This window comes from Bos indicus x Bos taurus, chromosome 17 (assembly GCF_003369695.1).
Source record: "Bos indicus x Bos taurus breed Angus x Brahman F1 hybrid chromosome 17, Bos_hybrid_MaternalHap_v2.0, whole genome shotgun sequence".
Classification (NCBI taxonomy): Eukaryota; Metazoa; Chordata; class Mammalia; order Artiodactyla; family Bovidae; genus Bos; species Bos indicus x Bos taurus.
The window spans coordinates 6,564,564-6,589,065 of NC_040092.1; the positions used below are offsets into that span (position 1 = coordinate 6,564,564).

The 24,502-nt window shown below is 53.1% G+C and overlaps 1 protein-coding gene across 1 annotated transcript in view; it reads left to right on the top strand.

Moving 5' to 3' along the window:
- Positions 1-24,502, top strand: part of TPST2 (tyrosylprotein sulfotransferase 2) — a 54,565-nt gene that overhangs the window by 18,467 nt on the left and 11,596 nt on the right. Inside the window, exons 2-3 of the mRNA XM_027566439.1 lie at positions 16,337-16,408; positions 20,756-21,661. Coding sequence (XP_027422240.1) covers positions 20,820-21,661 — 842 coding nt within the window. The 5' untranslated portion in view covers positions 16,337-16,408; positions 20,756-20,819. The remainder of the gene's footprint in view (positions 1-16,336; positions 16,409-20,755; positions 21,662-24,502) is intronic.

Below are 24,502 nucleotides of genomic sequence, written 5' to 3' on the forward strand. Positions count from 1 at the left end.
AAGAGGCAAGCTTCATGGTGCAGTATGCTTGGAAGCCTTCCTGGAAGAGGCAAGCTTCATGGTGCAGTAGGCTTGGAAGGCTTCCTGGAGGAGGCAAGCTTCATGGTGCAGTATGCTTGGAAGGCTTCCTGGAGGAGGCAAGCTTCATGGTGCAGTATGCTTGGAAGGCTTCCTGGAGGAGGCAAGCTTCATGGTGCAGTATGCTTGGAAGCCTTCCTGGAAGAGGCAAGCTTCATGGTGCAGTATGCTTGGAAGCCTTCCTGGAAGAGGCAAGCTTCATGGTGCAGTATGCTTGGAAGCCTTCCTGGAAGAGGCAAGCTTCATGGTGCAGTATGCTTGGAAGCCTTCCTGGAAGAGGCAAGCTTCATGGTGCAGTATGCTTGGAAGGCTTCCTGGAGGAGGCAAGTTTCATGGTGCAGTATGCTTGGAAGGCTTCCTGGAGGAGGCAAGCTTCATGGTACGGTATGCTTGGTAAGCCTCTTCTTTTTAGGCGCATGTTTGGGTGCCTTCTGTGTACAGGCCTTGGTTCCTGGCCAGGAGCGATTGTGTTCCCAGGGGACACTTGGAGATATTTTTGGCATCACCACTGGGGAGGGGACACTACTGACGTTTAGGAAGTTGAGACCAGGGATGCTGCTAAAAGGCATAGGACAGCCCACAACAAGCCCTCCAGATGTCGAAAGCACTGAGGTCGGGGAACCTAGAAGTGGACAACGCTTATGCCATGTGACATGATAATAAGGGGAGTGAGCAGAAGGACCAGGAATGTGAGCTCATGTGGGGGATGTCAGAGAAGGCTTCCTAGAGGACGGAACCTGGAGCTGTATCTAGGAGGAAGGAGTGGGAACTGGCAGAAAGTGGGAGATGCTGGGGAAGGACTCGGTTGAATCACGCAGCTGGGAACTCAGGGCACGCGTGGAGATTCCACTCGTGTCCAGGACAGGCCGGGAAAGGAGGCGTGAGCGGGTGATGGGACCAGATACTGAAGGACTGAACTTGTGTGTCCGCTCCGGGGGCCACAAGCCACGTCTGGCCGTGGAGCCCTGGAAACGTGGCTAGTGCAGCTGAGGCACTGAATTTTTTATATTGATATAATTGAAATGTAGATTTGAAAACAGGTACCCCATTCCATGTCTTGGGAAACTTTATAAATGTGTGTAGAACTCTTTGGGGGCATGGATGTAAATTTTTCCAGCTATAACTCTGATGACCTTTAGTTGCAGATTGGGTGTTTCTCCTGACAGTTTATCATCCAAATTGAGATGCACTAATGATATGCCCTGATATCAGAGAATTAGTACTAAGGAAAAGGAGGAAGTCAATTGTCTCATTAATCATTTTCTATATTAATAGAAATGTTATTTCTATTATAAATAGAAGATAAATAATATAGAAATAATATTGTTAACTAATAATATTTTCGGATACACTAGGTGAAATGGAAACCTGTTATGAAGTGTAAGGTCACCTTTTTCTTTTTACTTTTCTAATGTGTGGCTGCTGGAAAATTGACTTCCACGTGTGGCTGACCTTGAACTTGTACTGGATGTCACTGTTACAAACTGTGGGGAGGAGCTGGAGCAGCCAGCTGGGGCTGAGGCTCACGGAAGAGTTTAGACAAGGGGGTGACGTGGTCCCAGTTTCTGTGGCAGCTCCACCCACCAGCCACAGGTGAGGAGGGAAGATTCCAGAGGACGGGCCAAGACCAGCCGTAGGGAGACCAAATAGCCGGGAAGACCTGAGCTCTGGCCGCAGAGAGAAACCGTGCCGTCCCAGACAGGTAGCGTCCGCTGCCAATCCCCGGGCTGGTGACCAGGCTGGGCCCTGGAGGAGGAGGAGGAATGTTTGGGGACAGTTGGGGACATCCTGGGAATGACCGGCCCTTCAAAGGGGCTTCAGCGCTGAGAGCCAGGAGGAAAGACCTCAGCTGGTTGGGGTGTGCCTGCTCCTGGTGGCCACGGCTCTGGACACCTGCAGCCCCAGCCTGGCCACTACCTGCGCTCCACACTCAGGTCGGACACCCCCTGACCCCTCACCCCGCCTGCAACTTGCTCCCTGGCCCTGCTCACCACTGCTCACCATCTGTGTGACTGTGAGCAAGTGGCTTTCCCGCCCAGGGGGATTGCCAGCTTTGCCTGGGCTCGCCCGTGTCTTATCGAGAGCATAGGAGAGAAGAGAGTTGCCTACGGGTGACAGGTGTTCCTGGAGAGGACAGCATGGAGCCTGGGGTGGGGCAGGAACGTCCGGTACATTCTGCAGTTTGCAAAGCAGCTTCCTATCTCTGATCCCTGCATCGCATCCCCATTTCACAGCTTTGTAAGCTGAGGCTCAGAGAGGCGAAGCAGCTTGCCTGGGGTCACACAAGGGCGAGAGAGGCAGGATTTCGAGTCTGACACCTTGTGAGGTCCAAGGCTCCCATGGCCACAGCTCAGTATGCAGTGAAGGACAGGCAGGGTGGCACCTCTCTGAGCCTCAGTCTCCTCAGCTGTCAAACGGGCAGGGTGATGAGGAGGTAGGTGGTTGAATGCAGCGGTGTGGCACCCGCCCAAGACGGCTCCACGTGGCGGCTGCACGTCCTCCTGGCAGCTCTGCAGTGAGGGGCATGAGCCCATTTTTCAGGAGAGGACACTGAGGCTAAGGTGTGCAGCCAGTGAGAGCAAGGCTGGGTGCCCTCTGTCCCCAACTCTTTGGCTCTTTTCCCTCCCCCGTCGTTGCTCTTGTCCCGGAGCCCTGGAGTCACCTCCTGTGCACTAAAGGGCAGGCTGACCCCGGGATCCAGCTGGTCCTTCGTCCTGGATGACTGGACATGAATGGGGGCTTGGCAGCTCCCCCGTGGTGCTTACAGACACTCCCACCCCATCTCCAGAGCCAGTTCCCTCTCGCAGGGCTTCGTCTTTTTCCAGGTGAGCAGCTTCGCTTCCTGAGAGCCAGAGTGCTTGGGCAGGAAGCTGGCCCAGAACACATCCAGGATGTGGCCAGATCCTAAAAGCCAGAGGTGGGAGGAGGCCTTAGAAGTTGTCAGCCCCACCAGGGTTCTGGCCATGTAGCCTCAGTCTCCACATCTGGAAAATGGGAAGACTCATCAGTTCCGGGAAAACAGCAACGTCTGACCATACAAAGTTGGTGCAGATGCATGGGGGGGGGTGGGGCTGGGGGTGGGGGGTGGATCACAGACCGCTGGTGGGAGGGTCTTTGGAGGGCACTTTCTGCTGAAACAGGATGTGTGGCTCCCAAGCCAGCTGACTGCTTTTAGGTGACTAATTAGTGTGGAGCCATGCTTTTCAAGTTTGAATATGCATGGGGATACCTGCGTGTGTGTGTGCTCCATTGCTTCAGTCATGTCTGACTCTTTGTGACCCCATAGCCACCAGGCTTCTCTGTCCATGGGATTTCCCAGGCAAGAATACTAGAGTGGGTTGCCGTTTCCTTTCCAGGGGATCTTCCTGACCCAGGGATCGAATCCACATCTCTTACATCTCCTGCATTAGCAGGTGGGTTCTTTACTGCCCACGCCACCTGGGAAGCCCCAGGATGCCTGGGGGCTGGATAAGATGCAGACTTTGCTTCTGCACCTCTGGGGTGGGACTAGCAGCCTTCCAGGGGACCCTGCTGATGCCTTGGGGTGCCTCTCGGTCACGGGCAAGGGAGGCTCATTCTTTTGTGATGGGATATGTTGTGTCTAAGGTGAAAACAGCCTACACGTCCATCAGGAAGGTTTTGGCCTAATTAATGAATGTCAGCTGTCCCTGCCCAGCATGTACTGGAGCTGTTGAAAGGAGGGAGGCCTCTCGGGGTCCTGCACGCTGCTGTGTCTGCCTCCTGGGAGGATGGCAGCCGCCTCTGAGTGCTGGGGTTTCGCCTGTGTCGTTAACCGGTGTGGCCCTGGACTAGAGCTGGGCCTGGCACACAGTGGGTGCTCAGGCAGGGTTACTGAATGACAGACTCCGTATGCTGACACCGGAGGATCTCCCGGACCTGGTGTAGGGTGACCCGAGCCAGTTTCAGGATACGTGTGATCAGGGCCTCTCAAGCCTGGCTTTACTGGCATTTGGGGCTGGACGAGTCTTTGTGGTGGGGGCTGGGCATCGGAGCACCTCTGGCCTCTATGCATCCAATGAGCCCTAGTTGTGACAGCCCAGACTCTATGTCCAGACATTGCTGTTCGGTCCCTCCAAATCAGCCCCACTGAGATCCCCTGGTGCAGTCGGACGGTGCGTGGCTGGAAGGAGGCAAGTGGAAATGGAAGAATGAAAGGATGGGTGTCTGGGAGGGTGGGGGACAGGCCCCGTGTGGTTTCCATTCGGATATGACTTTGGCTGTAACCTCACAGAAAGCAGGTGTGTATGGGGGGTTCCTCCCCACAGTGATCGACAGCGTTTACCTCTTAAAAGACGGAAGAGGACAGAATTGCAGATTTTGCTCCCAGGACACTTAATCCTTCACTAGTATTTTTTTCTTAATATTTATTTATTTGGCTGCACTGGGTCTTCACTGTGACATGCAAGATCTAATTCCCCAACCAAGGATCGAACTCGGGCTCCCTGCATTGGGAGCGTGGAGTCTTAGCCACTGGACCACCAGGCAAGTCCTGTTCTCTGTTATTGTTAAATATAGAGGTTGTAACTTTGACCTGAGTAATTAAGTCAGCTTAAAAAACAGAAATAGCCCAAGGACCCACTTTGGGGGTTGCAAGGAGTTAGTGAGAGTCCCCACCTGAAGCAGACGGAGAGGACCACTGCTGTTAGCTGTGTGGCAGCCCCTAAGCATACGGAGCAGCCAGGATCTTCTTTGCACAAGGGCACATTTGAGCTCAGAGATGGACAGGGACTTTGCCGAGGTCACACAGCAGAGTAGGACTAGGCTTCAGTGGACATCAGTCCTCATGGCTGTGATATAGGGGCCCTCCTCTGCCACCCTGTGGCCCCCTCCAGGCTTCTGGGCCTCCTGGTCATCACACATGAGGCTGTGTGGGCTGTCTCACACCCCCCAGCTTGTTGATCACTTGGTGTTCACCAGCCCAGCTGGCACCCAGGAAGTGGGCATGGCTGGAGGCGGCAAGACTGTACCCAGTAGGAGTTGTTGTGGTTTGGCCGAGCAGCTCTGGGAGGACTGCCATGGTTGTGGAGCCTGTGATGGAGGCCCTTGGCAGAGACGGTCCCCCTAGGTGGGCACTGGCCGCCAGCCCTGTGCTCCTCTCCTGCTCAAATACCTGCCATGGCTCCCTAGTGCCCAAGTTGAAATTTCCATCCTGCGCCTGTTGAGTTAGCATTCCATGTCCTGCAGAAGATCCTCTGTGACGCTGCTAGATTCCAAACACAAATACTGGTCATGGTAATAATAAGGCCTAGAGTACCTACTGTTTGATACAAAGTTCTTTACTCGCCTTATCGTTTTTAACTCTTTACAAAAGCCCTTTGGTACTGCTGCGTGTCTGAGCCTTATCGTACAGAGGAGGAAACTGATGCTTTTGAAAGTTAAGTGCCTTGCCCAGGTCATGTAGCTCATGGCGCCACTAGGCTCTGCAGCCTGACTCCAGAGCCAGCCTCTTTTTTGGGGGAAAAAAATATTATTTATTTTAAATCTGGCTGTGCTGGGTCTTTGTTGCTGCATGGGCTTTTCTCTAGTTGGCATTGAGCGGGGGCTGCTCTGAGCTTGTGGTGCATGGCTTCTTATTGTGGGGGCCCCTCCTGCTGCAGATCACGGGCCCCAAGGCACATGGGCTTCAGTAGTTGCGGTTCCCGGGCTCAAGAGCACAGGCTCAGAAGTTGTGGCATACACAGGTTTAGTTGTATTTGGGATTTTCCTGGATCAGGGATCGAACCTGTGTCCTCTTGAGCCACCAGGGAAGGCACAGGGCCAGACTGTTTACCAGGGGGCCAGCCTCCCTCCTCTTACAGGAGAATGAACCAGCTCCTTGGAAGAAAAGTTATGACCAAGCTAGACAGCATATTAAAAAGCAGAGAGATTACTTTGCCAACAAAGGTCCATCTAGTCAAAGCTATAGTTTTTTCAGTAGTCACGTATGGATGTGAGAGTTGGACTATAAAGAAAGCTTGAGCGCCGAAGAATCAATGCTTTTGAACTGCACTGTTGGAGAAGACTCTTGAGAGTCCCTTGGACAGCAAGGATATCCAACCAGTCAAACCTAAAGGAAATCAGTCCTGAATATTCATTGAAACTCCAATGCTTGGGCCACTGGATGCAAAGAACTGACTCATTTGAAAAGACCATGATGCTGGGAAAGATTGAAGGCAGGAGGAGAAGGGGATGACAGAGGATGAGATGGTTGGATGGCATCACTGACTTGATGGACATGAGTGAGTAAACTCTGGGAGTTGGTGATGGACAGGGAGGCCTGGCGTGCTGCAGTCCATGGGGTTGCAAAGAGTCGGACCCAAGTGAGCGACTGGACTGAACTGACTCAAGTCGGCAGAGAGGAGCCTGGCTCAGGGTTTCTGAAAAGCAAGACCCAGGCCTGGCTGCCCCATGACCTTGCTGTGTGACCTTGGGCAGACTCTCTTTTCTGGGCTTTCACTGGGCTTTCTCCAAGGCCGGCTCAACATTCCAAGGCTCAAAATCTCAACATTACGCAATAAACCTAGAAATCACCCCAATTTCATTTTCCCATTCTTTTATATCACACCATTAATATATATCTGCTGTAGAATAGTTAGAAAATTCAGACGGGAGAAAATGAGAAATAGATGAAGCTCCATTTAGCAGTTTAGGGCATACCTTTCTGGAGTATTTTTCTAACATAAATACTTATCAGAATAGAATCGGATAGGCTTTTTTATCACCAAACATCATGTCCCAGATCACCTGCAGGATAACGAATCCTTCTTTCTTATGGTCATATACATGTCTGTAATGGTTGTTTTGTGGAATGTTTAATTAGCATCTAATTAGAGATGATAAATTAAGAGTTGGCGTTTACTGAAATCCTCCTGCTGCCAGGTCTTGCCCTAAGCACTTGCCTCAGTGGTCCTCACACCAACTCTCAGAGGCAGGCAGTTCAGCCCCATTTTACAAATGGGAAAACTGAGGCTGTTGACGTTACCCTGTCCCAGATCTCCTGGCCCGTCCTGCAGAGCGGGATGTGGCCCTAGGCCCTTCCCAGCCCTCCACCCAGGCCTTTGATTCCTTGGCCACCCTGCCATGTGCCTCGCCACCCGTGTGCTCAGAGGCCCTGTTTTGTCGAGGGGGCTGCGCCGTGACTGTTCAAGGAAAGGGAATGAAGGGGCTGTCAGTTGAACCTGGTGTGTGGGGAGGTGACCTGTGACGTATACAGCCAGAGCTCAATAAATGCTCCTCTCAGAGCGGACGTCACAGTGGGGTTTCTGGGGGCAAGTGAAGTTAGAGTCTCTCCAGGGGAGTGGGGCTTAATGGAGCCACTCCGCCGTTCCACGTGGGTTCTACAAGGGGCGCCTCACAGCCTCTGCTGTCCAGGCTGGGGGCTTTGTGGGTACAGTGTGAACAGAACTGTGCTCTCAACTTGAGGTTTGCAGAAACCTGAGTTTGGTCTAGAGAGAACCCCTAAACCCAGGGCTGAGATTAAGCATGTGAGGGACTGGACTCGGGTACAGAATTTAAGAAAGTGCCCCAGAGCTCAGCAATAAAGATAAGTACTGTTTTAATGCAAATTTTAAAAACCCAAACTAATGGATGAACCTTGAAAACATTATGCTAAATGCAAAGCAGCTAAAAACCCTGTATTATGTTTTTCCGTTTATCTGAAATGGTCAGAAGAGGAAAAGTCACAGAGTGGCTGCCAGGGGCTGGGGGGAGGAGGGGGTTGGGGTGCCGCTCGAGCACGGGGCTTCTCCTTGGGCTGATGAAGATACTCGAAAATTGATTGTGGAAGTGTTAGCATGACTCCGTAAACGCACTTAAAACCGTTGAATTATACACTTTAAATAGGTGACTTGTATGATACGTGAATTCAGTATCAGTGAAGCTATTACACACCTCCCCCAAAAAACATCTAAATTGATTAAAAAAATATCCATGATGAACAATGTCAACATTTTAAATAAAGACAGGATTAGTACTACTGATTTGTTTTCCTTCTGCCTCAGGCTCTAATACAACTTAGCTAGCACCATTATTTATCCTATTTAAAAATGTGATGTTTCCTTTGTCATTGTGTTTTTCTGGCAGTTTTTTTTTAATTGGCATATGGTTGCTTTACAATGCTGTGTTTCTGCTGTATAGCAAAGTGAATCAGCCATTCACATATACATGTATATCCCACATATATGCATCACATATTTCTATATATGTGTATATGTATATAAATCCTCTTTTTTGGATTTCCTTCCCATCTAGGACACCACAGAGTACCAAGGAGAGGTCCCTGACTCTACAGTAGTCTCATTAGTTATCTATTTTATACATAGTAGCGTGGCTCAGTGCTCAAGAATCCTCCTGCCAGTGAGGAGTCACGGGAGACTTGGGTTTGATTCCTGGGTCTGAAAGATTCCCTGGAGAAGGAAATGACAACCCACTCCAAGTATTCTTGCCTGGGAAATCCCATGGACAGAGGAGCCTGGTGGGCTGCAAGTCCATGGGGTCACAGAGTCATACACGACTGAGCACGCACGTGTATATGTCAATTCCAGCCTCCCAGTTCATTCCTCCCCTCTTCCTCCCTGGTGTCCGTACATTTGTTCTCTGCACCTGCGTCTCTATTTCTGCTTTGCAAATAAGATCATCTGTACCGTTTCTCTAGATTCCACATACATGTGTTGATATATGATACTTGTTTCTCTCTTTCTGTCTTTCTTTGCTCTCTCTGTCGGTCCCTCGGTCCATCCACGTCTCTGCATATGGCTGGCATTTGTAAACGTTGCATTTAAACATTGTCGATCCTGAATACTGAGTTTGGGGGATGCCCCTGTAAGTTTTGCGGTCCAGGGCAGTGGTTCGCTCGTCTCCTCACCCCGCCCTACCTACCACGCAGACCCCTTGCTCTCATTTGACGGAGAGGCCGATGAGACCCAGGGGAAGAAAGGCTGTGAGCTGAGGCTAGAGTGGGGTCTCCGAGTCACCTCCTGCGGCCCAGACCATCTGGCCTCTGGGCCCCCTCCTCCACTCTGTCCTCCATCACGTCTCCTCTGAGGTGGTCCCTGGGCCCCCTGGCACTTCTCGCCTGGCCTCCTGCCCTCAGCTTCTAAGCCATCTCATACTAGAAAAAGCCCACGCCCCCTCAGTCCCACCAGCACTCGTCACTTCTCGCTGCCCTCAGGATAAACCCCAAGCTCCTTGCTTGGCCTTCCTGGAGCCTGCTGACCTCCTTTCCCCACCCTCTTGCCCACCACCCCCCCTCATCCCCACCCCCGCCATGGCTGCTTCCTTCTCTCGGATTTGCATGGGACCCATAATTACCAAAGGGCAGCAGCGTCACCTGCTCTTATCTTCTCATGGGTAAGCCTCCATCTCACCTGAATCCTCACCACAGCCCTTGCTGGTGAGGTGCTGGCCCCATTTTACAGATGAGGAAACTGAGGGCTGGGGAGAGGCGAGCACGCCACCAGGGGCCCGGAGCCGCAGCAGGTGCACACCCGGGGTGTTGGGAGACGTAGACGCCTTGTTCTGCTTCCCCTGGGGCCGTGTGTGCTGAGGTCACCCCACTCTGGTCCCTGACTGCCCTCCACACTTCTTTTTTTTTAATGTTAACATTTTCTTTTAAAATTTCTTTAAAATATGTATATTTGTTTATTTAATCTGTCTGTGCCGGCTAGGTGACTGCGTCACTGATCTTCATCAGTGTGTTCTTAGCCAGACTATAACTGGTTTCCTTTCTGCTTCTCCGTACTTGCTTCCTAAGTGAGCCTAGATTGCTCCTGGACCTGTCTGGCTTTTGGCCCCCACACTGGGCCCATTGCACTGCCCGGCCAGTAAATAGTCCTCAAATGCCAAATCCAGTGCCCCATGTAGGGATTTGTAGAGCCAGGGGAGGGGCAGAGCTCGAGAACTCTATAACTTCCAAATCAGATTATTTGGGGGCAGGCCCCAAGAACCTGTCTTTTAACAATTTCAGGTAATTCTGATGCGTGGAAGTTTTGAACCACCTTAAAGGGAGGAAATAACAGTGGTGCAGTAGCAAAGCTCAGAGCCGTCAGTTCTTTTGTTTAATCCTGGGGTGTTAGCATCCCCAGTTCACAGATGAGCAAACTGAGGCCCGGTTTAGGCTCAGTTGTGTAACACGGCTGCCTACTTCCTCTGCTCCAGCCAGGGCTGCGTTGCTAGTGATCACCAGAACCAGGGCGCAGAGCCTGGTGTGCTGATCCTCCCACGCCCCTTCCCCTACTTCTGGACGCTTCCAGGCAGAGGAGTGGAGACAAGCTTGGGTGTGGGTGTGTAGGTGTGTGTGTGCCGTGCGGGCGCAGGAAGCCCCGGGCCCTGCAAGGTCACCCTGGCCTTTTCCTGTTTATACTCTTTATCGAGCCGGGCCTGTGTGTTCCCAAACAGGAAGCACAGAGCCGAGCCGGGGCCGCGCGAGACGCCGGAGGCAAGGCTGCAGCCCGGGAGCTGGGAGGCCGAGCCAGTCGCTGCCCCAGGCAGCTGCCTGACCGTGGACACGCATGGTCCCTATCTATGTGTTGAGCAGGGCAGGTCTTTGGGGGTGATGGTTAAAGAGCTTGGCCTCTGGGGTCAGACAGAGCTGGCTCCACTGCAGGCTGAGCTCGGTGCTCTCTGTGTGACCTTTCCCTGAGCTCTTCGCTTCTCTGAGCCTCAGTTTCCCCCTCTGTCGGCTGGGGCTAATAAGAGTGCCTCCCTCAGCTCCCCAGGTTGTTTTTAGAGGCAAAATGCACATCAAAGGGCCAGGCACACACAGGTCTCTCTCCTTAAATCTTTACTTGGTGACAGACCAGACGGCGGATGATCCCATATACGCGCATGCATCTCTTTTAAAAAATACTTTCTCGAGTTGTCCATTTTTCTCACCAGAGGCCGGCTGCCTGAGTCTTACCCCTGGCTGTTCCAGCCCAAATATACACCAGCTTCCACGGTGACCCACTGCATCTGCGTTTTGTGGGTTTGTCCCAGTTCCCCTGGGAGTTCAGACAGAGCCGGGCCTTCGCACACGATCGTCTGAGGGGCACATCAAGGTCACTGCCTGATGCTGTAAATAGTCTTGCCTGGAACCCAGCCACGTGTATTTCTCTGGCTGCTTGCATAGCACAGAGGCCAAGTAGTCTGTTGAGCCCTGACAGGCCCTCTGGCCCACGGGGCCAAAATCATTGGCTTTCCTGGCCCTTTACAGAAGTGTGCTGACCCTGCCTCGCCAAACTACTGGCCTGTTTGTCTCCAGGTTCCCTCCAGTTTTCCTCCCTGTGCTGTGATGACAGTGATCATAGTCAATGCTAGCGTTTTTGCACATGTGTGCTGGGTGCGGTGATGCTAAGGAATTCCTCGCGACTCTTTGTTCCAGGTGTTAACGCCCATTTCTCAGATGGCAGTACTGAGGCTCCGCAAGCAGGACCCCTGACGTCTGAGTGCAAGAGCTCGGATGTGACCCTCCACCCTGAGCTTATGCCAACAGGGTGCTGAACTGGGCCTCCAAGATTGAGGCAGGGGGGCAGGCGTGGGCCCTGCTTTGATTGATTTAGGTAAAAAAAAGAAAAAAAAAAATGCAAAGCTCAGTAAACATTTGTGGGATGAATGAGGAAACTCAGGTCTAGGATCATGGGCTCTGGAGAGAGATTTGGGTTTTCCTGTTAGCTCCTGTGCTAACCTGCTGTGTGGCCTTGCCCAGGTGAACTCACCTCTCTGAGGATCAGTGAAGAGATGGTTAATACGGGAGAGTCAGATGGGGCCATGGGCAGGGCTAGTGAGGCTGAAGCTCTGATATATGTGAAGCTCTCAGCTCAGTACCTGGCGTACAATAAGGGCTTGTATGAGCTGATATTTCTAAGGCCGCTCACCTGCCTGCCTTTTCTTCTCTCTTGAATCACCCCACGTGTTTCTTACGCTCAAGCCTCACCCCTTAAAGCCTCAGAATTATCCTTTTTGCCTCTTCCTCTTGCCCTGCTGGATTCTGGCAGGCTCTTCTTGGCTGGCTTCCCTCCAGAGCAGGTCAGAGGTCTCTGATCCCCAGGGATCCTGAAGGGGGAACCCCAGTCTCCCCGAATCTCCTTGGAGGCTTGGGGTGGTAAGGTCAGTGGGCCCCAGAGAGGGGTAGGTGGTCTCCATGGTGATGGAATGCTTGGGAGCTGGTTCCCACAGAGAGGGCGTGCAAGGCTGATGGCTGAGCTCCGGCACGGGGGTACCAGGTACCCCTTCAAGGCTCCTCTTATAAGTGCCATGACCTGCCCCCTGAGCTGGCATCCTGTGCTCCAGCCCTCCCCCCGGCCCCAGTTTGGGAACCTCTTGATCTGCTGAGCTTTGGCGCCTTGGGGCACGTCTCCCCCTCCCACCTCGGGGATCACCATTTATCACAGTCACGGATGCAGTTATCTGGCATGCTGGTTTCCTGGCTCTGTGCCAAAACGTCATCTCCGTGAGGGCAGGGGCCCTGGGGTGCCGCCCCTGATGTGTTGCAACATCTACTTCCGAGCATAGTAGGTGCTCAGTAAACATTTGTGGAATGAATGAGTCCAGGCCTGAAGGTGTCTTGAAGATGGTCCATCGCCGCCCCCTCCCCTTGCTTCCGGTGGTCACTCAGGGCAGCCCATGGGTCAGTGGAAAGAGAGTGATGTGAAGTCCTTGCTCATCCTCACTGCTGGCCCATCTTCTGAGCCATGTCATCATGAAGACAGAGCCAGATTTAGAAACTGGCTTTCCCTCTTAGTAAAGCACACTTTCTACGTGCCAGACTCTGTTCTAACATTTTCTAACTTATGTATACTTCCCAGGACTCCTATGAGGCTACTTCCACATTTACACTGGCCACATTTCAAGGGCCCGGGTGTCTCACGTGAGCCTCCTAGAAGGTATTGTCGTCCCCATTTTACAGATGAGGAAACTGAGGCTCAGAGACGTTAAGTGACTTGCCAAGGTCACACCGCCAGTAACTGGTGGAGCCAGGATTGGAGCCCCTTCAGTCTGACCCCCACTACTGGGGCTGGTATAGGATTAAAAAAAAAAATACTGGTTGTTTTATTCTGTAGATCAAAACCATAGAACAGCACCATGAACGTATGTGTTCGGGGAAAAATACTATCGCCTACCACCCCTGTCTTCTTACCTGGAGTTTGTGTTTGTTGATTGGCTCGATTGATTTGGCGGATTTGCTTTTTGGTGTAGTTGTGCTTACCCTGCACCCCCACGGGCCTTTTGTCGTCGTAAATTGGAGAACCCCCTCCCTGCTCCACCCTGCCACTGAGCTGTTGTGAGGCTAAAATGAGGTAGAGGCATGGAAAGCCCTTGGTCTAGTGTTAGGTGTACAGTGGCGCTCAATAAATTCTGATGTTCTTCCTACGAGAAAAGGAGGGCTCATTGACTCCTCCCCACGCCTCTCATGTATCTTCTTTATATAATTTTATTTATATTTGGCTGTGCTGGGTCTTTGCTGCTGCGAGGGCTTTTCTCTAGTTGCGGTGAGCGGGGGCTACTCTTCCTTGCGGGGCGCAAGCTTCTCATCACAGTGGCTTCTCTGCTGTGGAGCACGGGTCTAGACGCACGGGCTTCAGTGGCCGGTGGGCTCTAGAGCACAGGCTCAGTAGTTGCGGCCAGCGGACCTAGTTGCTCCGCAGCACGTGGGATCTTCCCGAATCCGAATCTGTCTCCTGCACTGGCGGGCGGATTCTTCACCCCTGAGCCACCAAGGAAGCTCTCACTGTGTCTCCTGAGTCTCCATTGTGCCCGACAGCAAGTCCCCTACAGACGAACTTCCACGCTTTCAAAGATATGAACCATGTTCGCGTGTCCAGCCACTTAGGTTAGTGTCTGGCATACAGTCACGTGTGTGCATCCTTTACACGTGGTTGTGCTTTTGTTCACCTTATCGTTCAGTACTGTACAGAGTCCAGGGGTGCAGCATGTCTATTTCAAGCCTGGGATGTCTGGAAGCAGGCTTAGAAGCAGCAGTGGTATAGCCCATTGTATGAGCTGGGATCCCGAGGCTAACTTCGTTGGACTTTTGAATGCATACTGGGAATGGAACTCGTTATATATAGGGGCGGGACTGTAGACCTTTGGGTGAATGATAGGAATAGTCGAGCTCAGCAAACTGTTTCTGTAAATGCATGCGTGCATGCGTGCGTGCCAAGTCACTTCAGTCGTGTCCAACTCTCTGCAGCCCTGTGGACTGTAGCCCGCCAGGCTCCCCTGTCAGTGGGATTCTCCAGGCAAGAATACTGGAGTGGGTTGCCGTGCCCTCCTCCAAGGGGCTCTTCCCAACCCAGGGATCGAACCCACGTCTCTGAGGTCTTCTGCCTTGGCAGGCAGGTTCCTTACCACTTGTACCACCTGGGAAGCCCTTTTTAATAAGTGACCAGAGAGTAAATATTTCAGGTTTTGCAAAACCGTTTTTCTTATTGCTGCTGCTTCTCCTCTCCCCTCCCAACTCATCCTCTTCCTCCTCTTTCCCTTAAAAAAAAAAAAAGTCAAGATCACTCCTTGCTCACAGGCCTCACAAAACAGGCTGACAGGTGGATTCGACCCAAGGGTCATCACGTGCTGACCCCATCCTAAATCTGCCGTGGCCAGTATGGTAGCCCCCAGGGGGCCTCTGGGCTCTGGAAATGTGACCAGTGTCAACAAGGAGCTGAATTTTAAATTTTATTTAATTTTAACTTAAATTGTGACCCGTGGATGGCTAGTGCGTCATGTTGGAGTCGCAGCTCTTCAGTGATCAAAGGCCCTGACTGCCCGTCCCCCGACCCTGAAGGGGGCCGTGGGAGCTGCCCTCCTGGCAGGTCTCTCAAACTCTCTTGGCCTTTCAAGGGCTGCCTGAGGGCAGCTGGGCCGGAGCCATCTGGTCTCCGGAAGAGCTTCAAGGGCCCTCATCCCTAATGGTGCTTTTGTTGTTGTTGTTCCAGGAGCCAGGCCTCTCTTCACTGGCCGCCCAGGCCTCTCTTCACTGGCCGCCCAGGCCTCGGGAACACCAGGCCTGTGTATTCAGTAGCTGGGAGGAGGGGCAGGGGCTGGGAACCGTCCTCCTTCTGGGTTTAGGTACACTAATCAGGTTGGTGTTTCAGGGACAGGGAAAAAAATGCAGAAGCAGAGAGTAAGTGAATAGGAAGAGAGATAGGCCCCCAAGAACAGAGTCACAGCCTACTCCTAGTGTATTAATAATTGCTGAGATTTTTGAGTATTTGCTATTACGCTGTTTGAACCTCCCAACAGCCCATTTTACAGAAAAGGAAAACTGAGGGTCAGAAGAACAACAGTCTACCTCGTCAGAGAGTCATCCAACTGCAGAGCTGCGTCCTTAACCACCACCAACCCTCTTCCCTCCTCCCCCACCTCCTGGGATGGGACTAAGAGAAGAGAAGTGAGTCTGTGAAGTGATAGCTGCTTCTGAGCCTCAGTTTTCCCATCTGTAAAATGGGAGGAGGTGAGAATTGGACTAACAATCCGCCTTCACCCCAGACCCCCATTGAGTCCATGGCCCTATTGGTTTAAATGCAGTTAAGAGCTGGGCATCAGAGTCTCAGAGACCTGGATGGTCACCCTGGTTCCCCGAGTTAGTTGCTCTTCCTCTGGCTGTCATTTTCTCACTTCACAAAGTTGGGAGCATCATCCTTTCCTCGTTGGGGGATTTAATGGCACAAGGACTCACATGGTGCCTTGTGGCAGGCTATAGTCCACAGGATCACAAAGAGTCGGACACAACTGAGCAACCGAACACACACACACTCTCACATAGTAGGCGTTTAGTTCATGTTAGGTGGTGAGAGCAAGGCATTGTTCAACTCCAGGGGGCGCCGTATCATAGACGGGGTGCGCAGTGCCCTTTGGAGTTGGGCAGTGCACAGCCTGTTCGACTGTACCCAGCAGTCCCAGATGGTGATTAGAGGTAGGTATAGTGGCGGTGGTGGTTGCGTCTTGTGATACTTACTTTCCCTGAGGTCCAAGGCCCCTGGGCCAGGAAGAAGGGAGGGCCTGATAGGCAGAGACCCACTGCTGCTGAGATTCTCAGCCCATACCTTGCTGCCTGCGAAGTGGGCCAGTTCATTCCCTAGCTGAATTGGTGGATTTAGACCCCAGCTTGAACATCTTGGCCTGCAGTGGCCTGTCCCTGCTCTGCTGCTCATTTGCCAGGGTACTTACCTGCTGCCCAGACCACTGTGGGGTGAAGTCCAGCACCCCTCCATCGCCCCTCTGGGGGACCCAGCCCCTCCGCGTAGCACACAGGCCTAACGCAGCATCTCCTCTGCCTCCGTAGGGCTCAGCTGGTGGACCGTCCTGGCGAGCAGCCACAAGCAGTAGAGCCCAGGGATGAGCATGTCCAGGGAAGGTGAGTGCTCCCCCAAGGGCCCCCAGAGTCCCCACTTCTCCTCAGAAAACCCTTGGCACCCCCACAGTCCAGCCTCCACGATCGGGCAGCTGATCAGATTCCGCCAGGTCACTCTCTGTCAGAAACCCAGTGCCTGACCAAGCTGGACCCCGGCAGCGTGGAGAGGGCAGGCCTCATCGCGTAGGGAAATGTTACTGCTGGGCGGGCAGGGACTTACCTAGCATCACTGAGCCGATTCAAGGCGCGGCCAGAACCTAAACACCTCCCCCCTCTCCAGTGTCCAGCAGCAGCATTCTTGGCGTGCTTTCTCAGCGCCTCACACAAAAGCTCCCCACATCTCATAATAGCTCCCCGAGAAAAGGTTCTTATCAGCCCACCTTTGCTAGAGGAGAAAACTGAAGCTCAGAGGGCTGAGGTCCCTCGTCTGGCTATCCAGCTCCAAGTGGTAGGGGCTGGATTTGAACCCGGGGTTGCAGGACTCTGAGTCTGAGGCTCTTAGCCCCCGACTTCACTGCCCTTGATGGAGTTTGGCTGCATGGTAGGCAGTGGAGGGCAGGCCTTGGTCCCTGGGCCGGGCCCACTGGCCCCTCCTGGAGTGGATGGGGTCTGTGGTTCTGGGTGGTTTGGAAGCTACCATTTGCTCTTGGGTTCCCAGCGGCTTTCTCTCTGCCAAGTCGCCCTGCCTTTGCCTCTCAAGCTGCCCTGCTGGACTTTGCTGTCTCCTGCTCATGTCTTACCTTCCCACTTTGAGCTGTCTTCTCCCAGTGGCAGAGACAGGCCCAGAGATGAGCCCCTTGCTGGGTCCTCTCTGAGGACCGTGAACAGCGTGGCCTCAGCCCCTAATCTGACCCTGACCTGTCTCCGGCAAGTGGCCTCCGCTTTCTGAGCTGCTTGCTGAGCGGGAGGCATGCTCCACCCAGAGGTGGCAGAGGGGATTCCCCCTAGGTGATGCGTGAAATAAACTTTAGCTGAGGATGTGCTCAGTAAGTGTAAAAAATACACAACTCCGGGCTTTGTTTTAAAGCGCTATAGCCAGATGACTGCTCAGCATTAAGCAAAACTCGGGAGTTGATAACAGCTTAAAAATTCTGTCTGTCCCTTCATACAGGCTTTCCCCCCTGGTATTTAGTATCCGGATCACTTCCAACTCCACACGTAAGCTCAAGAGGACACACATATGCATGCGTGCACACACACACCCACACTCACAGTGGCAGGCACAGTGTGTCTGTCTTTTCTGGAAACCACTTTCCTAAATCGTCCCCTCTTCTGTTCCCTAAGCTGCAGTCTCTCCCTCCCCACCAAGTGTCAGGAAGAAAAGGCGATTGCACTAATTCTAGCTAAAGTGTGACTGACACTCCACCAGGGCCATTGACACTGAAATAATCATCTTTGGCAGATTTCTAGTCTCAGGGCTACAGTCAGAATTTCACTGAGCATTTAATGAAGCTGAGGGCACCTCGGAGGGATTTCTGAGTGACTTTGTGCCTGTCCAGTCTGCCTCTGCCCAAAAAGTAGCGTTAGATTTCCCTACCTCAACCCTGAATCCAGTGTACCCATGAACTGCCAACAATTTACAGTAGGCTTGTGCGTCTTGGAAGAGGGTCCCCAGCTATTTTCCAGTGCTCAGTGAAGCCAGCGACCCCCAGGTGAGACTCACTTTGTCAGTTGCTTCTAGAACCCTCATGGCAGCCTTTGAGGTCAGCGGACCCACCCCTCTTTGCAGCTGAGGAAACTGTGGCTTAGATGGGGGAAGTGACTCTCCCAAAGCCACATGGCCAGGAAATGCCAGGGCCTCTCAGCAGTTTCGAGCCTCGGCCTCAGATGGTGTGTTTTTTTCACCCTGATGTCTGTTTTCCACTTGCTGTGGCCTGAGGGGCCCCAGGTAGTCCAAGCCCTTGTGGGAGGGTTGGTCCAGCTGCACACCAGGGCCTCCAGTGGTTTCAGCTGAACACCCACCCAAACCCCACCCCGCCTCCCATCATGCTAGGTTCTCTCCTGCCTGTGACTTTGCCCTGGCTATTCCCTTCTATCTCTGCTCCACCCAGCTATTCAAAACACCACCTGTCCACTGCTCATAACGCAGCAGGAAGGCTGCCTCCTATAGGCAGCCCTCCCGCACCTACACAGGTAGAACCCATAACCCCCTACCTGATGTGGGTCCATAGTCCAAGTAGACTTGAAGAGCCGAGTCTGTGTCTCTTAGCTCCATAGCCCGACTCCCGCACACAGTAGGAACTCATGAAATGTTGGAATGAATGAATAACCAGTGATCATGGCTAATATTCTTTCAAATGCTCTGTATGTGCTGGGCACATTCTTAAGTTCTTAGAGGCTGTTTACTGTTCAGCCCTTCGAGGTGGACGCTCTTAGACCCATTTTACAGATGAGGCTCTGAGAGGTGGAGTCTGTTGCCCGAGCTCACACAGCCGCAAAGGAAGTGGCGGAGCTGGGATATGAACCCAGGTCTGTCTGATTCCTCGAATGCCCAGAGGCCTCGAGCTTCACTTTGATTCTAGAAAGAGGTGAGAGAGGAAACAAAGGCTCTGAAACCCAGTGGGGGTGACACGGAGAAGAGCTAGGGTGGCTGGAGGAGGGCTGCCTCTCCAGCATCTGAGTCTGCACCTTCTGAGCTGAGGTTGCATAATCAAAGGACCTTGAGAGTGAACGGGGGGAGGAGGGTAAAGGTGACGATTGAGTGACTGGAGAAGGGGGAGGGGCTGGGCTGGGTGGACCCCTGCTTTTCAAGACCAGTGCCTAACCTACAGCATTGGCATTGGGTCTGATCAACTTTCACAGTGACATTTACAAGGGGTAAGGAGCTAGGTTCAGGTCCCGTATCATTCCCTCCCCCTGTTCCCACATTACCCGCACAGTCTACACATCCCTGAGTCTCCCTGGAATGCGGGCAGGGTCCTCCTCACTGACCTCCTTGCCTCCATTCTCACCCATGCAGGCCCTGTCTGCAGGGGCTGCCCTGAGAGTAAGTCCAGCTCCTTCCCCATCTCCCCCCTCCCTCCCCTCTGGCCCCAGCAGCCTCCTCTCCTAGGTTCTTGAGCACCCTAAATCCTCCCCGATCCTGGAGTTCGGCTGTCCCTGTTCCCCCTGCCTGGAGCCCCCCACCCCTTCCCTCACATCTTCACATAGCCAGCTCCTCCTCCGGGTCTCAGCTTGAACGTCACCTCCTCCAAGAAGTCCTCCTTGACTTCCCTCCTCCTGCCCCTTCTTGATCCTGCTCATGGTGTCCAGCTCATTTCCTTGGAAGCTGGTATTGTAGTCTGGCCAGAGCTTGTGAATCATCTCCATCCACTGCTGGGACATAGGCTCCTTGAGGCCAGAGGCCCGGCTGTCTTGTCCACTGTCCTGCCTCCGGCCTCCAGCCTGGCACCTTTCATTGTTTCCTAAGCATTGATTGAGGGAAGGCTGAATGAATGGACAGTGATTCTGGAAGAAGCCTAGGCCCCAGGATGTTTTGCAGCTTCTGAAAAGCATCTCCTGCACAGGCAGACGGCGGTCGCTCAGAGCAGACACAGACCTGGCTCCTAACCCCTGCCCAGGGTCCCCATCACGGACCGCAGCTTGGCCGCTTCCCAGCCGGGTGACTGTGAATAGCCCCTCCATACCTTGGCTTCCTCCTGTCTCTGCTGATATCACTTCCTAGCACTCGCTCTACCCCGGGCCCCACTCATTCCACCCAGGCACGTTCCATAAATATTTACTGGGCACCCACTAGGAGCCAGGCACTGCGCTAGGGGCTGAGAAGACAGCTGTGAGTAAAAACAGGCAAAACCCTCTTCCTTATCAAATGACTGTGCTCCTGAAATGTGATATTCTAGGGCTTTTAGTATGTTCACATTTTGGAGAATTTCACATAACTGTCTTTCAAGAAAGTCCATTTTTAAAAAAACGATTCCTCTTTCCATTTGTTCCTGCCGGGAGAATCCCATGGATAGAGGAACCTGCCAGGCTATATATAGTCCGTGGGGTCGCAAAGAGTCTGACGTGGCGGAGCGACTGTCACTCACTTGCCATATATCAGACGGGGAAACTGAGGCCTTGAGTGGTTACGGGGACTGGGCAGGGTCCCCCAACTAGGAAGTGGGGAGGAGGGATTTGAACCAGGCCTTCAGGGGCCCTGGGAGTAGTAATAGCGACTCCCCTGAGGGTTGTTGGATCTCCCGAGTTAAGAGGGAGGACCTGCCCGGCACAGAGCCGGGCTCATCATACTTTCCTCTTGTGGGTGTCAGCATCCTCGTGGGCTGTTGTCGGGGTCTGGATGGCAAAGCGCCGGCCTCCCTGACCGCCCCCCCTCCCCCCGCCCCGCCCTGTATCTCTCTGTCTCTCCAGATGTGAGCGCCGCAGGGCTCCCGCCCGCCTGCCCCTGAAGCGCGCCCCCCGCCCCGGGCCCAGCATGCGCCTGTCGGTGCGGAGGGCGCTGCTGGCAGCCGGCCTGGCCCTGGCCCTGGTGCTGGCCGTCCACCTGGGGCAGCGGGTGCTGGAGTGCCAGGCGGTGCTAGGGGGCCTGCGGGGCCCCCGGCGGACCATGCGGCCCGAGCAGGAGGACCTGATGATGGTGGGCGCAGACCACGTGGAGTACCGCTACGGCAAGGCCATGCCACTCATCTTCGTCGGGGGCGTGCCCCGGAGTGGCACCACGCTGATGCGGGCCATGCTGGACGCGCACCCCGAGGTGCGCTGCGGCGAGGAGACCCGCATCATCCCACGCGTGCTGGCCATGCGCCAGGCCTGGTCCAAGTCGGGCCGGGAGAAGCTGCGGCTGGACGAGGCGGGCGTGACGGACGAGGTGCTGGACGCCGCCATGCAGGCCTTCATCCTGGAGGTGATCGCCAAGCACGGCGAGCCGGCCCGTGTGCTCTGCAACAAGGACCCCTTCACGCTCAAGTCCTCCGTCTACCTGTCGCGCCTCTTCCCCAACTCTAAGTTCCTGCTCATGGTGCGCGACGGCCGGGCCTCAGTGCACTCCATGATCACCCGCAAGGTCACCATCGCTGGCTTCGACCTCAGCAGCTACCGCGACTGCCTCACCAAGTGGAACAAGGCCATCGAGGTTATGTACGCGCAGTGCATGGAGGTGGGCAGGGACAAGTGCCTGCCCGTGTACTACGAGCAGCTGGTGCTACACCCTCGGCGCTCCCTCAAGGTCATCCTCGACTTCCTGGGCATCGCCTGGAGCGACGCTGTCCTGCACCACGAGGACCTCATCGGCAAGCCGGGCGGCGTCTCCCTGTCCAAGTGAGTGGAGCCCCCACCTTCTGCTGTGTGGCCTAGGGCTGGTCACTGTGCCTCTCTGAACCACCTCTGTTGTAACAGAGATCTGAGACGACCAGTGGTTAAGAGCAGAGCTCTGATCCACATCTCCCTCCCGGTAGCTGTGTGGCATTGAGCAAGTTGCTGGACTTCTCTGAAACCTCAGTTTTATTAGCCCCCTCCAAAAGGGGGCAGTCCCTCCTCACCACGTCCATGGGCTTTGTGTAATCAGCTGTTGTTGATAAAGGTTGAGAGGACAGGTTCTGGGACCGGGCTGTCTGGGTTCAAGTCCCAGCCCCGTCCCTTTTTAGCTGTGTGACCTTCAGCAGGGGATTCAACCTCTCTGTGCTTCCATTTCCTCATCGGTAGCGTGGGGATAGAATCCGTCCACCTTTGTTCACGTGTGAGCTTCAGATGGGGTGGTATCTCTTAGGTGCTGTTAATCCCCATTACCTTCATTTTAGTGTTGATCTTGCTTTTGGTGGCATCCCCACTGGCCTTGCCTTTGCTCTTATTGAGCGCCTGCTGTGTGCCCAGCACTGAGTTAAGCCCCCAACCATCATTATTGCCCTCATCTTCACAGCAAACTTGGACATAAGAACTGCTCTTAACCGCATTTTATAGATCAAGAAGCGGAATCTCAGGAAAGTTACTGGCCTAGCAAGAGGTGGTGCCAGGGTTCAAACTCACACCTGTTGGACTCCAGGCCCTGTTCTCTCAAGCTGTCCATGACTGGGACCCTCTTCCCTCTCCTGAGACCCTGGGACAGGGCAGGGCCAGAATGTGCCATTCCCATGCCTGGATCCTGCTCAGGTGCGAGCATCCCTAAGAGCCCAGTGGAAGAGCGGTCCTTCCTGGGACAATGCTTCCTATCTCTCTAACGTCTGGGCCCTCCCAGGCCCTGTCTCCAGGAGCTCCGGAGCCCTGAGCAGAGCTCAGCAGCTCTCCTTCTGGCAGTAAAAGTGCCCATGGACTGGACACCCCCGCCAGCTGGTGCTGGAGCTGGGATTTTGTAAATCATCCTGACACAACATCAGATGACCAAAGGAATACATCCTGATGGCAGGAAGTTGGGAACGTACATAAAACAGGAATGGAAAACCACCCATAATCCTCCCCCCACCCCGATTTTGACCTGTGGCCTGCTGGTCCTTGGTCAGGGAATGAAACCAGAGTCCTGCTGGGCAGGTTCCTCTGTAAACTCTCTTCACCTTGTGTGTGGGACACTTCCCATGAGCCCCCAGCACTCTGCAGTGACATCACTTTGAATGGCTGTATAATATTCCACAACACAATCACCATATTCTGTTTAACATCTCCCTTTCTGGGACACTTTGGTTACTGACTCATGATAAGCACAGCTCCCATCCCTGGCCTGAGATGCGGCTATGTGATTGTCCCGTAAAGTCCTGTAGACACAAGGGGTGTGGTAGAGGCCGGGCACACGTTGGATCGGGTTGGGTTTCTTTGCTGTAAACATCTCTGCAGCGAGTATTTTGCTGTAAAAGATGAAATAACTGGTTGATTGACGGTTTTGGTTTCATTGTACTAGGAAATGATAACATATCAGGTTCTGCAAATCCTCTTGAGCAGTCATCCCTCCCACCTGTCAAAACCAAAAGGGTACCAAGTTGTGGCTCGTGGGAAAGCGGCAGCTGCTGATTCACAGAAGCCTTTGGGAGCGTTGATGATGGGTCTTTAGCTAGTTTAGATACAGTGGTTTGCTCCCTCCTGCCGTCTTTACCAGATTTATCATAGTATTGGACAGTGGGGACCGTGTTCACAGTAGCCGAGATGTGGAGGCAACTTAAGTGTCCATCAGTAGATCGGTGGATGGAAAAGATGTGGCCCATATATACAGTGGAATACTGCTCGGCCATAAAAAAAGAATGAAATGATGCCATTCGCAGCAACCCAGTTAGACCTCGATATGATCGTAGGAAGTGAAGTAAGTCAGACAGAGAAAGACAAACATCGAGTGATATCACTTGTATGTGGGATCTAGACTATGACGCAGATGAAGCTGGGAAACAAGCAGAGTCACAGACATAGGAAATAAGCACGATCCCCAAAGGGGAAACGGGAGGGATAAATTAAGAGTTTGCGATTGGCAGAAACAAGCTACTCTATATAAAATAAGCAACAGGGACCTACTGTATAATGCAGGGAGCTATACTCAATATCCTGTAATAAACCGTAGTAAAAGAATATGGAAAAGAATATGTATTCAATATATACGTGTAAGTGAATCACTTTGCTGTGCACCAGAAATTAATACAACATTGTAAATCAACTATACTTCAATTAAAAAAAAAAAAAGACAGGCAAAAGAAGAATCAAGCTCCTCCTATCCCCCCAAAATGGGATGGTTACTTGATTCCTGATGTGTCTTGAACACGGTGAAAATTCTATCAGAATCTGGCTTAGATTAGCTCACCCAAGGACCTGTAGAAACCGATACATTATCATTTTCTCTTGTCATGTAACCGTCAGCAAGTGATTTTATCTTTTATGGCAAAACAGCCTTTGTGGGTGATCGTCATGGGGCGAGACTGCTTGTGGCAGAGATGTTTATATGGTGAAAATACCTAGAACCGTGTTTGAGATCTTTTGACACGCTGGCTAGAGTTGAGATTTGGATCAGTCTGTAGCCCCCATATCCATGCCTCGCCCCCATCATCCCACCCTGTTTCGCTCCCCGGTCTCCCTCCCTCCCCATCCCAGTTCCTCTTGCTCCATCTTTTTGGACTGTTTTTTGTTCCCAAGTTATCTCTTGGTTGGGATGGACGCATCTAGAAATAGGTCCTCGATCCTTCCCCACTCTCC